General features: G+C 42.3%; 1 protein-coding gene across 1 annotated transcript in view; it reads right to left on the bottom strand.

The window, feature by feature from the left end:
- Nucleotides 1-1,654: 1,654 nt before the first annotated feature.
- Nucleotides 1,655-16,480, bottom strand: part of LOC147706385 (tumor necrosis factor receptor superfamily member 3-like) — a 149,466-nt gene continuing 134,640 nt past the window's right edge. Inside the window, exons 8-10 of the mRNA XM_086932881.1 lie at nt 13,339-13,364; nt 8,973-9,330; nt 1,655-5,326 (exon numbers count right to left, since the gene is read on the bottom strand). Coding sequence (XP_086789007.1) covers nt 4,944-5,326; nt 8,973-9,330; nt 13,339-13,364 — 767 coding nt within the window. The 3' untranslated portion in view covers nt 1,655-4,943. The remainder of the gene's footprint in view (nt 5,327-8,972; nt 9,331-13,338; nt 13,365-16,480) is intronic.

The following is a 16,480-nucleotide window of genomic DNA, read 5'->3' as shown; positions in this document are numbered from 1 at the left end:
AAAATATGTTAAAAATGTTATAAGGTAAGTACATGTACCTATGCATATGGGGTTTTATGCTTTCTATGAGGGTATAACAATATATTTAGATATTAAAAAACAAAAACAAAAAAAAAATGCATGACAATGCTATGTTGCTACATGACAAACTATGTATGTCTGGGTATGTAGATGAGGTTCTATATACATGTGTGCATTGATATGGATGTATGCTTCTGTTTATATAGTTACACACAATTCACAATTACATATTAGATCAATGCTAGGATATTTCTAAATGTATTTATTTATTTTTTAATTTGCCATATATACTTCCACTCTATTTATAGTGAATATACTGCATCCTCTGCTTAGTTTAAGAGGCTTTGGATCAGCCTTCGTCAGCTATTGGCCTTTTTTGCTAAGGAACTTGGAAGGAATTTGCTTGAACATCGAAATCAACATCACATCTTGGATAAGCCCATATGAGTTATATTAGTGACACAATATTTTTCTTGGCTGTTTGGAAGTGTCAATTGGAAGGAATGAGGGACTCTCGGCCAGATGTACGAAGATGTCGTTTTGCATTTTCTAAATAGCGATTCTGTAGAAATCGCTTTTTACTAAATGCAAAATGATATGTACTCATTTTGCGATTTCCTAATAGCGATTCCTACAGAGTATGAATCACCATTAGCAAATTGCAAATAGGAAATGCCTTTGCATTCCCACCTATGGGTAAAATAAGAAATGATTTGCATTTCTTAAATTGCGATTTCTTAATATGAAATAGCAATTTAGGAAACCCAAACCCAAGGGTACCTCTGGCGTTAAGGCCCTCCTGGAGGCTCCCTGAAATGCGTTGTGCACATATGCCCTAGGGGCATCTCTGCGCTTCATGTCACATTAACATTTTTATTTTTAAATGCTTTCTTAAATTTTGCACATGGTTACCATCAACTTCAAGTCGATGGTAATAACATTTCCTAAATACCCAATTTGCAATTAGGAAATGCTATGTACAGGTTCATTAGGAATCGCAATTAGGAGATCCCTATTTGCGATTCCTAAATCACAGTCTGAATTAGCGATTTCTACCGGGTAGAAATCAAAAATTGCGACCGCAGATGGGCCTTAGTGCATCTGAAAAGACAATTTAGCATTTCTTAACGGGCCGAAATAGTGATTCGGGCCCTTAAGATATGCTAAATCGCTTTGTACATCTGCCACTATTTTACTTCTTAATTCAGTCACCAAAGGCCTGGTGCCACTGGAGAGTGAACACTAACACAAGCATCTGAACTATATGGATACCACCGTAGAGAAAGCAACTCTTTTCCTATGAAGATCTGGTACTTTAGTCTGCACTTGCTTCTTAGTACCACATCAAGCATCGTCAATATCAATAGGTTTGACATTTAGTGGGGCATGTGATGTCATTCCCACACACCAAACTAATAGCAAACCTACTGGTTTTACCAAAACTTGTTATTTTTTTACATTTGCATTCTTGGCAGATGGGCTCTGTTTTGATGTGTTCAACAGACATTCTCCAGTCCCCTGCATTCTGATCGAAGAGTGTAGACCAGCACAGCCTAAGGGGGGATACGAGACTTGACATGTCTTTGACCATACTTCAAATTACTCCCTTTTTTATAAATGATGAAAAATGCCCGCGTATTCATTTATTTATTTGAAAAGTTTTATAAAGCGTGAACATAACCCTAACGGGTATCAGAGCGCTGTACATGTGGCGAAAGCAAGAGTATGTATGTTCTGGCCTCCACGTGGAGATGTCTCTTCAGCATCACTTCCAGAAGCTTTGTTTGGGGTGCCATTTCCAAAGTTGCAACCACTACCTCTCCCCTCTTGCTGTCATTTCTTGATCTGCTCCAGTTGAACGATGCAATCTCGGATGGAGGGGTAGGGAGGCAGGGTCTCACTGACACCTAATACTCCATACTATCATTTGCCAGATAAAAAAAAAAAGAAAAATCATATAGACTTGTCAATATTGCTGATATATATATACATACATACATACATAGATCTCTCTCTCAATTTGCATTCAAACTAATCAAACCTCAAACGTAATCAAATAGGCCACCAACAATGTCACAGTATGTTGTTTTGCAGACCACAGAACTAAAAAAAGAACCACTTTATTCTCCAAATTATACAGGTGTGTGATTCTGTTTCCATTCTATTTGTAACGCAGGTGCCTCTTGTGTGACGTAGAATATTCCATTTAGTGCACTTTAGCTTATGGGCACACCCGGATATTTGTATTATGTTAATCAGGATTATAGTTTACCAGAAAACCCCAGAAGGGGATCTGGTTGTAGAGCTCAGTTCTAAAGCAGGGTATATTACACGTATGTCCAAACGGAAGCGTATGGCTCAGGCCACAGAGCCGCCCTACATACAGTAAATGCTCTGTAGCGAAATCCCTGAACCATCCCTGAGAAGAACGACTTTTAAAAGATCTTCACACGTATAAGAAAAAACTAAAAAGTAGGCACAGAGCAGGTGTTTGGAGTGCATCAGGGCCAGTCCTGCTGCCCAGACATCTGCAGAACCCTGAATATTCGGTTTACTGAGACAACAAAGAGATCCTCCTTTGCAGATTTGTATGACAAGGTGGGAAGTCCTCCACACCAGAGGTATTGCTTTATATCCGTTCTTTTGTCCTCAAAACACCCAGGGGCCGATTCACAGAACTAACTTAAGACAAAATCCTAAACGTACTACTTTTGGTATTCACAGAAGTTAGGATTTTGTCTTAAGACAGACTTAAGACTGACTTAAGACCGACTTAAGACAAAATCCTAACTTAAGTCTGTCTTAAGTCTGTCTTAAGACAAACTTAAAACAAAATCCTAACTTCTGTGAATACCAAAAGTAGTAAATTTAGGATTTTGTCTTAAGTTAGTTCTGTGAATCGGGCCCCCAATATTTATCTTTTCTAATCTACTTGCACTGCGCCTGCTGTTAAGGGGTCCAAGAGCACCTGAAGCGTGCCAATATATTGTTCTTAATTCTTGAACGATTTACTGGTTCAGGCTGGGGCCCCAATAAGTCCCTTCTTCTGCTTTAGTAATCCACCTCTATTGCCCTGGTCACATATATTCTCAACTGTGTGGCGAAGGAGTGTGTGGTTCCCCGGGGCTTGCCTTTATCTCAGTCTAGTATATTTAACATCTTCAAGAAGTTCCTCATGAAAAAGGCCCTCAGAGTCCAATGTTCTATTGTTAGGTAGATGGCCCTTGCAAAATGTTGACTACAGTGTCACCAGCACCTCCCTCTGTGGAGTTGCCAAGGAAACTCCAGTGGCCACAACAGGGTCACTGATGCCAGAAGGCGAGGTGAAGCAGCAGCATTAGATTGCTCCCTGTAAGTGGTAACAAATAACAAGAAAAGGCATAAAAAAACAGTAGCAAAATAAATGCTATCTTATGGATTGGAAATTGCTTGCACCGTCATGGGCCCCAATCGTTTGAGGAGCAGCGAGCCTGCTGAAAACCCCAACATGGCCATCTCAACTCCTATGAACAGCAATGGCAAGAGCAAGCAAACTAAAATTCATGGGATTGCCTTGAAATATGAAGCCCCAGACTTCTGCTGTGGGTCTAGGACTCACTCCAGTAGCATCAGCTCAAATGAGCCTAGACATACATTCCCAAGAGGAGCACAGGTTGGTTATGCAATGCCAGATGAATGTTAAACTAAATGACGCTAACAGTGGCTATGCAGGGCTCCTTGCACAACAGATCCATGCTGTGCAGAATGCCAAAGCACACTTGGTCCTGTGGATGCTGAGTCTCCATTTGGTTTGCCACGTCTCCCTCCTAGCACAGCCTAGCTGACTGTCCAGAACAGGATTGTCTCCGAGGCGATGCGTTTCATATTGAATGTGTTCATCAGGTACTTCCTGTGAATCTGATATTCCACCAACTGGAAACAGCCTTTACAAGGAGGTTGTTACCACGTTGTGCCTTTACCACACATTTTTTACTACACATTATTATCCCATGTATACGTCTTTACAACACATTCCTTTACCATGCATTTAAGGTAAGTTGGCAGGGTGGTCTCACCCCACAAATACATTTTGTTATAGATATAAATATATATAAAGAATGCGTGGTAATGGCATGCATTCTAAAGAAATGCGGGGTATAAAATGTGTTGTAAAGGCATGCGAAATATTTCCCTGCGTTGTTCCGTCATACAACCGTCCATCAGCCTCTGGGATCATGACGTCTGCTATGTATTCGTTGTTCTCTTTACCTCCTCTACTGCTAGAGCCCCTCCATTCTTCTCTTAACTCATTCACACCTGATCTTGGAGCTCGCCCAAATATACACTTCCATTTTTACAAGCTCATTCACAGTAAAGAGTGGTGACGTCCCATATTGCGCCCCCTTTTCTAAACTCACAGTACAGCCAGGGTGTTCCTCATTTATCATTCTCTTTAAGTCGTCCATTCCAATAGCTTGGGGCTGTGACTTGTTTTCATCGCCTCTTCATCCCACCCACCCTTAGATTATAGGGACCTGGAAGGTAATCTCTCCTTCAGTCTATACCACACTCCACTAGGGCGCCAATATATTCCCTCTTGCTAGGCGCTGGGTGTCCACCTACAGTGTCCATTTTTATTGAACACATTAACCCCAGTGTTTGTGGACCTCTATTTTTGTTCTTTCCAGAGTTCTTCATCAAATCTGCTCTTCGACCCTAAGTATTCCACCTGTCTAAACCCTCAAAACAAATTTGGAAAATATTTTGAACCTGAGGAATTGTCCACTGTTGCCCCCACACACTGCATCCCCCCAACTTGCACAACTCCACTGACACCTGTTCGACAAACGACACACGTTGAGAGTAGGATGTGAGGTCAGGGTGGATGTGAGCACCAGAGGGTTTGACAGTGTGTGAGTTTTTCATTCAGAGGAACTGGTCATCTAAGAGATCTCAGATCTGAGGGTTTGCCCAAGGGCCATCTCTCCATCCTCTTCCATGTGCAAGCTTCTGACAGGCTGCCCATGCCAAGCTTCTTCATTCATGCTTTCTGGTGTTGCCAGGTGCATGTCTTTCCCCTCTTCCTGTTGCGGTGCGACACAATGCCATGCTGGCGCTCCAGGAGAGAAAGGCGGTGGCCGATTGGCTGGGAGGTGGCCCTCTTCTGCGATGGAGGTGGGCATGCCGCCAAAGTCCTGCGTCGCTTGCACTGGTCGGGCACTGCCTTCTGTGCTTGATGGTGGACCCACCATCGTCTGAGGGAAAATGTAAATGCCACCATTGATAGTGACTTCCTTGCCTTCTATGTGAACTCCATTATTAGCGCCTAGAAAGAAAGACGCAAAAGGAAAAATGTTAGGAGCTGATCTAGTAGAATGTCAGCATTGAAATTCGAGATGTTTTCAAGGCATACTTTTTCGGTCCTTTACCTTTACATTGTAATCAAATTCCTTTCTTAGTTTGTTATCACCAGTCATTCAATGGTACATACATATCATATTTATTAGAGTTTATTGTGACTCTATTGCAGGCCATTTTGTCGCCTATTGTAAGAGTTGTAGTAAAAATTTATTTTACTGGACGGATTGAAATAAAAATTGAAAAAAAATACATCCTGTAGGAAAATATTAAATCCATTTAGTGTCCACAGAATACTGTAGAGTTTTATTAAATTAATTTTTCTTACTGAGAGAAGAAAACTATAAAATTAAATTGCGTCTACCGAAAGTGGAAAAGAGAACATAAAATCTATTTTTTGGGAAACAGCACGCAGTCATGTGCTATTTAATTCACTGAAAAGTATTTCTGCCAAATGTACAGTATACATTTCTTTACATCACTTGTATTCTCACTTGCAGAAGGTTATGTTGCGGCCTGTGCTTAAATTGAGCCGGTGGTTTCCGGTGCTTGGCCCCAGCACTTCATTGTCAGCACCAGCACGTATAACAATGACTAATACCTGTTGCCTCATTTATATAGTGTTGGGTGCCGGGATGAACCTTAATAGTCACACTTGTAGGACTGCGGTGGTTAGTAGTTAGGCTGGCAGCACTGGCAGGGCCAATGGGTGGGGCAGGCTGCAATGGTCAACGAACACAGGTCCTGGCAACTTTTTTTTTTACAAATTAAGCACTGGCTGCAGCTTTTATCACCCCTCATTTCTTTAAAATGTCAATCACTATAACTATTTCTCACCAACAACAGCAAAATTGAATTAGTGTGCAGAAAATACAAATATACAGAAATTCGGAAAACAATGGTTCAAATATTTACTAGTCACGTTTTAGGGAACCTTTAAAGGTGCTTTCTCAAGATTTTGGGGGAAATTGCTGCACCACTTTTTCGACAAGTTTCACAGACAATTACAAAGAGCATCCATGCCCTTGTTTTTGAAAAATGTGCACTCTTTTATCTAAGTGTGTGCTTTGCCATCATCATAGTACTGACCTTAGGAAAATTCATATTTCATGACAACCCCATGGTTGCAGCAATGGGCCAATATTAATTTGTTGACTGCACTTTGTGTGGATATGTATCCCTTTTGAGCCACTGCACATGTTTTACAGATTCACTTGTACTACAATGGAAGATTATAGTCAAATTAATTACATAATAGCTATAAGGGATGGTGAAAATTGGGTGGCGGATAAAACTGCCACCTTAGTCATGAAGGTGTAGTGCATTTATGGTTTTTAACATCTTACCTAACATTTGGGTCAACAGGAGATGTATATATGAATGATTTTGAAGAATATACATTAAAAAATGTCTGTTTTTTTTTCAAATCCCTCACACCCTACTGTAGAACAGAAAGATCTTTTTGTGGCACATTCCAAAGAGATTATGTTATTTACAAGCAAAAGACAAACCCTCAAAGGCACAGGACAAGTCAATTGACAAATTGAAAAGGCAAATATATTTCAGGCAGAATATGGGGGGGAAAACTTGAAAAAAAATCTCAATGGCAGCCTATGGTTTTGTGTACTTGATAGATAAAGTTTCACTGTAAAAAAGAGTTCAATATGTCTCAGCCAGATCACATAGGCACAGAAAAGTTTATTTTCCTGTTTAACGTTTCTGTAACAAAACTGCGCATATGCACCACACCGACTGCACGACCTCTAGATTGAAGAACAACGTAGATCCATTTATATTTCAAACTGCCTCCTTGCCTTTGCTTATGGCCTATTTCAATGTTCACAACAGCACACCATAGAGCATGCTCCGTGGGCGGTCACAGAACATAGGAGTAGTATTTGACAGTCGACTGGTGTTCAGCAGGCAGCACACGTATATAGTTTTATTAAAACCAGGCTCATTTTGTATGGATACACAGAGCGATTAGCAGACTAAATTTGTAACTTACCTTTTTAGGTCGAGCCTAGAGCAGTGCGAATGCTCTGCTCTAGGAAAACGACCTCTTGGAATGACTCGGGACTTTTCACACGCCCGTGCGTGGTTTTTCTTAAGCATTTTTCCTATTGGGCTTTGCGTGCGAAGACAGCATGCAATTGGGCAAAGGCAGGTGCATGTCCCACCTGGATGTATGACGTAACAACGCATACTTTTACCACGCATACCTTTACAACGCGGTATTTACAACGAATACCGTTACAACGCATAGCGCTTAGAGGTGCTGGATAGTGGTAAGTATAATTTTCTATTCCAACTCCAGTCCCCGTGGACACTAGGGAAGGTGTTGGATAGAAAATTAAACGTATTCCCTATCCTAGAGCGCCCCCCAGCGCAATGCGTTGTAATGGTATGCGTGGTAATGCCTGCGTTGTAATGGTAGTGCGTTGTAAAAACTTTGTTGTAAACGTTGCATACCGTCCCACCTTTCCCAGGAAATGTATCCGCCCACGGCCTACGGCTTGCAGTTACGGCTCAGGGGCCATCTATTTCTAATTAGTGTCCTTTCACTTTAGCGGCTGGGCGGTCGCGCTTGTTTTCATTTAGATTTCGGTGCGCGCAGGGTGCCATCTGTTTTGTATCACACTTTCACTTTCAGGGCTGCGTGGCCGTGCTTATTGTTATGGTAATACTGTCATGTTCCTTCACTATTGGTGAGTTCAGTGGCCTTTTGATGTTCTGTAAGTGTGTCTATTGTGTGGCTATCGTCTCGCCGACGGCACTGCAGAGCCACCACCTCACACACTGCCTTCTGTGAACACCTCTTGCCTGTGCTCAATCTGCAAGATGACACAACGTTTGAGGCCCATCTAGACAAATGTGCCTTTCGCCTCTCTCTTAAAAGGCCTGCAGGCCGTATTACCAGATGGAGGCGCGCTGTCATTTCAGCAAAGCCTTTCGTTTTCAGAGATCACGGGGCTCGTGACTGATGTGAGGGAAGCGCAGTCTCTTACGCGGTACGTCTCTGAGGAGTCGCTCTTCTTCAATAAAGCACATTATAAAGGCACCTCCTTTGCTGGCAATGATCTAAAAGTGCATGTAGAACTTACATATCCCACGGACGTTTTTCAGCGCTGTTAAGGTGCTGCCTGGCTAAAAACGTATAAGTTCCCAAAGGCGAGACCTATTGACTATGCCAATGCTCTTTTATTTACTTTTTGCCGCACCACTAGTTATTTCTCAGGCGCAATGCACATCAATTGGAATTTTGAATTCTCAATAAATTCAATGTAGAGATTCACGGATCTGGATTGGTTAAAAAGATTTTTTTTCAATGGTCTTTAAGTTAGGGTAACAAGCATGACCTCTTAATTTGGTGTATGTTGGACTTCATATCTGAAGTAAAACCCTCCCTGATTTCCTCTTTTTTTTCACCCACTCTTGATTCACTTGAATATTCTCTTCATGTCTTATCCACTAGTGCTCTCAATATTTTCTTCCAATATCATCCTCCCTGCCTTATTTGTTTGCTTTTGTTCCATCATCCTGATTGCTGCATCTCCCCAAAAAACTTCTTATCTTCTTCACAAGCACTAGTGTTTTTTCTGAGCTATCCTCACCTGCAGAGATCTGTGTTCCATTGCTGTTGTCTGCTGCCTGCCGTAACATCTTCCGGGTTTGTTCAGGGTTCTCCTCACAACTCTTCTCACCAGACACTGCTACTTGGGGACCTTGGGTGCCAGGTCCTGCAGAGGGAGACATCGGTTCGGTCTCTTGCATGTACGGGCCTCCACATTCATGTGTGGCCTCTAGCTGAAGATTTTCATGCATCATTTTCAAAGCAAAGCGTGCATCTATTTCTGATTGACTTGTAGGCACCTCCGCAGTGCCCGTCTGCGTTCCACTAAGAACTTGCGACAACAGAGGCTCAACCACAGGGGGTCTCTCCAAAATTCCATGGTGATGTGGATTTGCTGTCTGTAAGGAAACACAATGAATCACTGTTTTTATCATTCTTCCTACACCAAACAATTGCTTTTTAATCAAATCTCTGTCCGCTAACTAACCATTTCATTAAAAAATTTGGGCAAGGGTTAGTATTCATTTTTTGAATATACAGTATTCAATGTAATTTAGAGCTGGAATTAGGTTTTGTGTTAGAATGAGGTAACTCATTTTAATTATTTTAATATAACTACAATTAATGTGGTTAGTTTTTAGGTGAAGGCAATGGTTAGTATGATTAAAATAAATTAAATTACATTCCAAATATCATTTGGGAAACAGAATTAGGGAAAGATTTTGTGTGTGTGGGGCAAAGTAAAGGTAGGATAAAGTAAAAGTAGGAGGAAAAAGGACATGAAATAAAAAGGAGGGATGTGGAGTGTATGTGTAAGTAAAGGTAGTTAAAGTAAGCAACAAGGCTATACTACCATAAAGAAGCTACATTATCCTATCAATAATGTGTGTCCAGAATACCCCAATCTTTTGTTTTCAATCCTAATGTCTTCCTTGGGACCCTCCCTTGATCCATCTCCATCCAAATGTTGGAAATCATCTTGCTAACATTCTAGAAACAACTTATATTCACCACTTTACCACTCCATGTACACATTCTTCTTTAATCCCAAATCCTCACAAAACCAAACACACATCTACCATGCAATGCCTTACCCTGTCGCATTACCACTTCCTAACCTAAACTGTTAAGAGTCCAGCCTCCATTCATCACTCCACACCTCCTCCTGTAGACTTCCTAACACTCACCCCAAATATCCCCATCCCTACCATTTTCAACCATCGCCTATGATGGAGCCCTCATCACAGTTCTCTGCTTCTTCACCATCTCTAAGGACTACCTTCCTTCCTTCCACACAACCCACACTCTCATCCTATCCCATGGCATATGCTTCAGTAAACCAGACCACTTGCAAAGTCCTAAAATCTGAGATCAAAAAGGTCTGGCGAAGCCCCCCTGCATCTTTTCTCTTGTGCTCCACCTAGGCATCTTGAGTTCATCACCGGGGTGTCCGTGTAGGCAATCTGGGAGGAGGTCTACACTTCGAAAGCATAGTCCGAGCCAAACAACACAAGGTGAGTGCCAGGGCATGTTCTTCGGCTTCATGAATGTTTCCTTCTTGAACCAGGAAACATCTGCCCTTCTAGAAGCCAGAGCTCACAGACAAAACTAAGAAGACTAGTCCCACTAGCACCCCAACGCCCGGGACCTCCATCATCGTGTGGTCCAGCAGGTGAGCATTTTAATTAAGGACAAGCGTAAGGGAAAAGCATGATTACTGATGCTGTTAGGGGATGGAGTTTCAAGCTACCATTATGTGCAAACTCTTGGCTGGCAGGATTTTGCAGGCAGGCATGCACACACATGTGCACACACTCACACACACAAACTCACTCACAATTAATTATGATTCACACTTTCCCTCTCACCCCCTAATTTCTCCCACCTGGCTTTATTGAATCTTCCTACATTCTCTCTTTCCCCATCGTCTCTTCTGCCCCAGCCTTGTCCCTTCCACTTCAATCCTCTCCAATTCAGCAGGACCGATACCAAAGGGGGCCAACCCACGACACTTTGAAGAAGAATATTTTATTCACAAAGCTTATTCCTCATTATGTCTCGAAAGTTTCCTTCTATCCACCTCTCCGCCCCCTGACATTTCATGACAGCCTCAGGGATGCATAAGGTGTTTTAGAAGCAACAAGAATGGAACACAATATCCCACTTGTTATACCCAGAGCACCAAACTTTATCTGTCACTCAACCACCCTTGCTTACCAAATTCCAACTCAAACATGTTTGAAAACCACCCATATTTCAAGTGTATGTGATTTCCTACCAGTACTCAACAACCAGCAATCTACACACACACACACACACACACACACACACACACCCACACACACACACACACACACACGCACACGCACACGCACACATAAACACACTACATTTTAAACTCCATTCTTCATTTTCCAAATCTTAGGTTTACCAAAGCAGGCCAGAAACTCCAATATGGACCAAAAAAACTGAAATCAGTTAATCAAGGAGAAGAAAAAGGTTGCTCAATCCTGGAGCAGGAGCAAATAAAACATCTCCTCTATCTTTGTCTGGATTGAGCAATCAGTCGATGAGGGGCTAGGCATTGTGGAGTAGAGGCACAGTGAAGAGAGAGAAAAGGGTGGTGTGGTGTGACCAGAGAGTAACAGAGTATTGTAGGTGAGAAGAGTGCAATGGATGGAACCCACTGATGATCTCATGGGGTCCTTGCCAGAGTAGGTTATGAAGATCTATTCATACACACATTAGGGGAGACAGAGTTCTAATCATTAAAAGAAATAACACGCTACACGAAATATTCAGATTATTTAATAATTTTATTATGATTTTATGATTCTTGTCAACTATTTTGTTTTCACGTTTTTGCATGGGTGTGTCCAGATAACCCCCCAAGTTCTGTGTTTCTGTCATGCAGCCAGCATGATCCCCAACCCTTCTTTCTTTGTGTTTACTGCTGCAGGGCGCTCATTATCCTAGTCCACTTCACCTCATCCGTATGCTGCACAAGGCGAGGAGTCTGGGTAGTTTTGCTAACTTTATGACTCTTTGTTAACCTTAACCTGTGTCAACTTCATGAGCCTGGTGAAATTAAAATGTAAGTGTGCAAAACAGCCTTCCAAAACTCAGGGTTTGAGTAGACTTTGGAGGACTCTGCTGCAAACATGATGTAGACCCTGTCCCCAAACTCTTAGCCCACCTGCCTCATATAGAGGGGAGCGGGGAGTTATTCATATTTTGATGCGGGCCCAGTTGTTTTTGTTAAAAAAAATACTTCCTCTGATGACTGCTTGACAGAGTAGGGGCCGTAGGAGGTAAGACTTTATACCATCTGCTTTTTTATAATTTTTTTGGGTGGAAACTGTAAACCTTTTTTTGCTGTCAGTCACTGCTGTGAAAGAAAACAAAAATCGCACCCCTAAACACCCTTGGTGAAAACTCCCAGGAGTGTGGGGGGGGGGGGGGGGGGGGGAGGTCATTGTTTTTAATTTTTTTTATTTTAACAATCTCTCACTTGGGGGTCTGTTTTTGAAAAACAAAACAAATGTGAAAACGTCACCTGGCTCTTCATAGATGACCGTACCATCAGTCAAACTTTCATAAATTGACATTGACCGCCATGACAGCCGGGGGAACATCCTTTACAATGAAACCCTTACACCGCTGTACCATTACAACGCAGGTTTAACAACGAAAGTCGTTACAACGACTTTCGCTGGAGGGCGCTCTAGGATAGGGAATAGTTTAATTTACTATCCAACACCTTCCCTACTATCTACGGGGACTGGAGTTGGAATAGTAAATTAAACTATTCACTATCCAGCGCCCCCCAACGCAAGTCGTTGTAACGACTTATGTTGTAAAACCTGCATTGTAACGGTACCCGTGGTAATACCACGCATTGTACTGTCATACATCCAATGGGATGGTGGAGATATTCGTCATCATAACTGAGTAAACTTCATCTGCAAAACTTTAAATCAGGACCTACGTCGAATAGGAACAAAACCCTTGTAAAACGTCATTTATTCGCAAGAACATTCCTGCAAAAACTTGCGATTTTATTTGCCCTGATAAACATTTTTGCATGCAATGTTACCAGCAGCCAAAGCTTTGTCGTGGTAACAAGGTTTACAGCTTTCAAGATGGTCTTTGAGTTGTGGCCTTTCTCCTTGGCTGTGCCCATGTGGGTTGACACATCTCTGTGCTCTCACGCCCACCCCACTGGTCTCTGAACTATAGCCACAATATTTAGCTGGTGGGTCCATTTTTTCCAGGAGCGGTTGGTAAGTTCACCAAGAGGGACAGAGAGGGGAAAGCAGGAGTCACATTGCCTTCTTGGAACATAGTGTAGTGAAATGTAAGCCTAAGTGCGTTTAGCAAAGTTGAAAGGTCTTGCACTCACTCACCTGGTGTCCCTGCCGGAAAAGCATCCCTTTGAGAGAAAAAAGAAAAATATTGAGCAAGTTTAGCATATGAATGAACACTGACTTTAGACTAAGTATGTTATAGAATTGTTGACACAAGCTGTGGCTGATCAGCACAGAAATCTCTTGTGACACATTCTCTTGAAGATCTTTTAGCTTCAAGGGGCAAGAGAGTCTATGAATTTGCCAATACAAGTGCTTAAAGTAAAGTTGAAATATTTCAGGTGATACAGATTGCAGAGTGTCCCACTGTTCATATTGGCTAAGATGCAATGATAATACAAAATATATAACAAGGCAGTATGTAAATTAATTTACATTTTTTTACAGACACCAATATCTCAGAACCAAAATACCCTAAATTCCATTTAGTTGCAACACAAATGAATAGTTCACTTTGGTCGAAAATAATAGTAAATGAATCATCATGAACAAATAAAACAAACTTAGTAGACTAAAACGAGAAAAAAATTGTTCTTAACAGAAAAAAGTTGTGCACCCCATAGCAATTTCCAGCTCAGTAAGGTAGATAATACTAAATTAGAAAAACAGCTAATGAGTCACACGTAGCGCGAGGAAAGGCCGGAGAAGGGTTAGGCGGAGAAGTAAGGGTACAGAAAAGGGCACCATAAAAAACAGAGACTGAGAGCAGACAAGCATTGAGACTGCAATAAACATTTTTTATTAATGCATGAAGGGGCTGGATGGGAGTGTACCCACCCCTAAACCCCTCAAGAAAAATCACGTTGAATGGTTGGTGAAAGTGGGAAGGAACAAGAGAGAAAAACAGTGGAAGGAGGGAAGAGTGTGATAGCATCTGGGAAGGGGTGAAGGGAAAACACTTTTGGTATAAACATAGTAGAAAAAACGAGAGATCTCATTTTTCAAGAATAATTACATATATACCTTTCATAAAAGCATGTAAAAGTACATTTAAAAAAAGGACTTCTCTGATAGGGTCTATAAAATGGTAGAAGCAATTTATTTGGAAAACGTTGAATAAACAGTTTGGGTGGAATGGACTCTCTGACTTGGTATTTTAAGAAATTGTTTATCAATAAAGTCACATACAGCCATAGAACAATACTCAATTTAAAATACTATGCTATGGTATGTTAAATGGCTCTTGGTATAGGGCAACGACCCGACCCCGAAGGGACAGCTCCCGCGCTCTGACAGGTAGGAGATGAGAGAGGCGACTAGTTAGAACTGCTGCATTTTAAGATGTTTTTTTAAAACCAGAATACTGGGACATGCATGAATCAACCAGCTGACCCACTTAAACCGGACCAGTTCCAGAAATTTCTACCACAGCTTTTACCTATTTGCTGTGAACTGATAAATCTGCCCTTGTCGTCAGCAGTGGCACCCGCTCCGGGAACATGCCAAGGTTATTCTGTTGTTAAAAAAAACGACTCTTGATGTATCCAAGCCAGAGAAATTTCTCCCCATTTTCCTACTCCTCTTTGTGGCACAAATTACAGAATCCCACATCAACTCCATTTTAACCGAATTTAAAATGGAGTTGACTCCGCGCAAAATGGTTTTGGACTCCCCCACGGCACCAAATGGGCTCTTCTGGTGGTTACCAAATATTTGCGAGCTCCCTGGATGAGGGCAACACCTCAGCTCTGATCCTACATGATCTAAGCGTCGCATTTGACACAGTATCGCATGAGATCATTTTGCGACGCCTACAGGAGATAGGTATTGGAGGTGCCGCCCTACCTTGGTTTACATGGTTTCTGTCTGAAAGATATTTTCAAGTGGTTCCCCCTACTGTTCACAGGTGCATAACGTACGGTATGGAGTGCCGCAGGGATCAGCTCTGAACCCTACGCTATTCAACATATACATACAACCCCTTGCGGTGGTAGCGAAAGATCGTGTTCTTTGACGCCTGCATGCCAGATATTATCCAGTCACCATACTCTCTAGGCTGGACGATTGCAACTCTCTGTACCTGGGCGCTAATAAAGCAGGGATCAAGCACCTTCATAGGGCGCAACATGAAACTGTGCCAACTCTCGTTGCCCTTCCTAAGTCCTGCTCAGTCTCTAACTCTATCTGCAAACTGCACTGACTTCCGGTGGGGAAGAGAATCCACTTTAAGGCACTGCATTTCAGACAGAATCCTTCATTCCCAAGCTCCCCCTATGCTTTCCAATCTACTACTCCCTTATGTCCCTTGCTGCATGTTATGCTCACCAAATCAACACCTGGCATGTGGTCCTCGAATTAGAATAGCACGTGCGGGTGGTCGGTCGTTCCGTGCCCTGGCATTGGTCCTTTGGAACGCCCTCCCGGGTACCTTTAGGAGTATCCAGAACCACTGGCCATTTAGAAAGGCAGTAAAGACCTGGCTATTTCAGGCACAATCCTTCTACCCCTGAATTCCTCCTTGTCTTGGCGACCTGGAACCAGTGCTGGGATGACCCGTTGCTGGGGCAGCCGTGCGCTTTATAAATTTGGTAACATAACATACCAAAACTAAGAGAGCCTATTCTAGTGGTGTGGTGCGAGATAGGAAAAATGCTCGGCCACCACATTTTTATTTACGAATGTGCTGCGGTTGTAGCAGAAGTTGATTTTTAGGTCTTAGATTCCTATCAGGGAGGTATGGAGTCCTGGAGGTATTTTGGACCTAGGCCTGTGATAGTTTTGCAAGTGAGACAGAGGAGTTTAACAATGCTCTTTTTAATCAGAAGCCAGTGGAGTGCTCTATGTGTGGGAGTGACCGCATCCTTAGAAGCAGGGCCTTAACTATGAGGGCGGTGGGGTTTTGAACAGCCTGCATTTCAGCGACAAGGGATTTCTTTATGGCAAGGGACAGGGCATTGCCGTTATCCAAGCAGCTGATGATTAGTGCCTGGATAAGTGTCTTCCGAGAACTCAAAGAACAGAGTGATGTTCAGAAGTATACCAAGATTCCTGGCTGTTCTGCTGGGCACAGGGGCAGGGCAATGTTTGGCTGGCCACCAGTCATTCAACCAATAGAGTTGGGCTTTACCAAACAGAAGCATTTTATGACATCCAAATAGCAATTTTCCACATGCCTGCGACAAATCGCTGTTTGACTTTCCCAAATGTCATGCCCAAACTAGATAACCGGTTGGGTGTCATC

The sequence above is a fragment of the Lissotriton vulgaris genome, chromosome 7, assembly GCF_964263255.1.
Source record: "Lissotriton vulgaris chromosome 7, aLisVul1.2, whole genome shotgun sequence".
In the NCBI taxonomy this organism is placed as follows: Eukaryota; Metazoa; Chordata; class Amphibia; order Caudata; family Salamandridae; genus Lissotriton; species Lissotriton vulgaris.
This window is presented reverse-complemented; position numbering and strand designations above follow the sequence as displayed.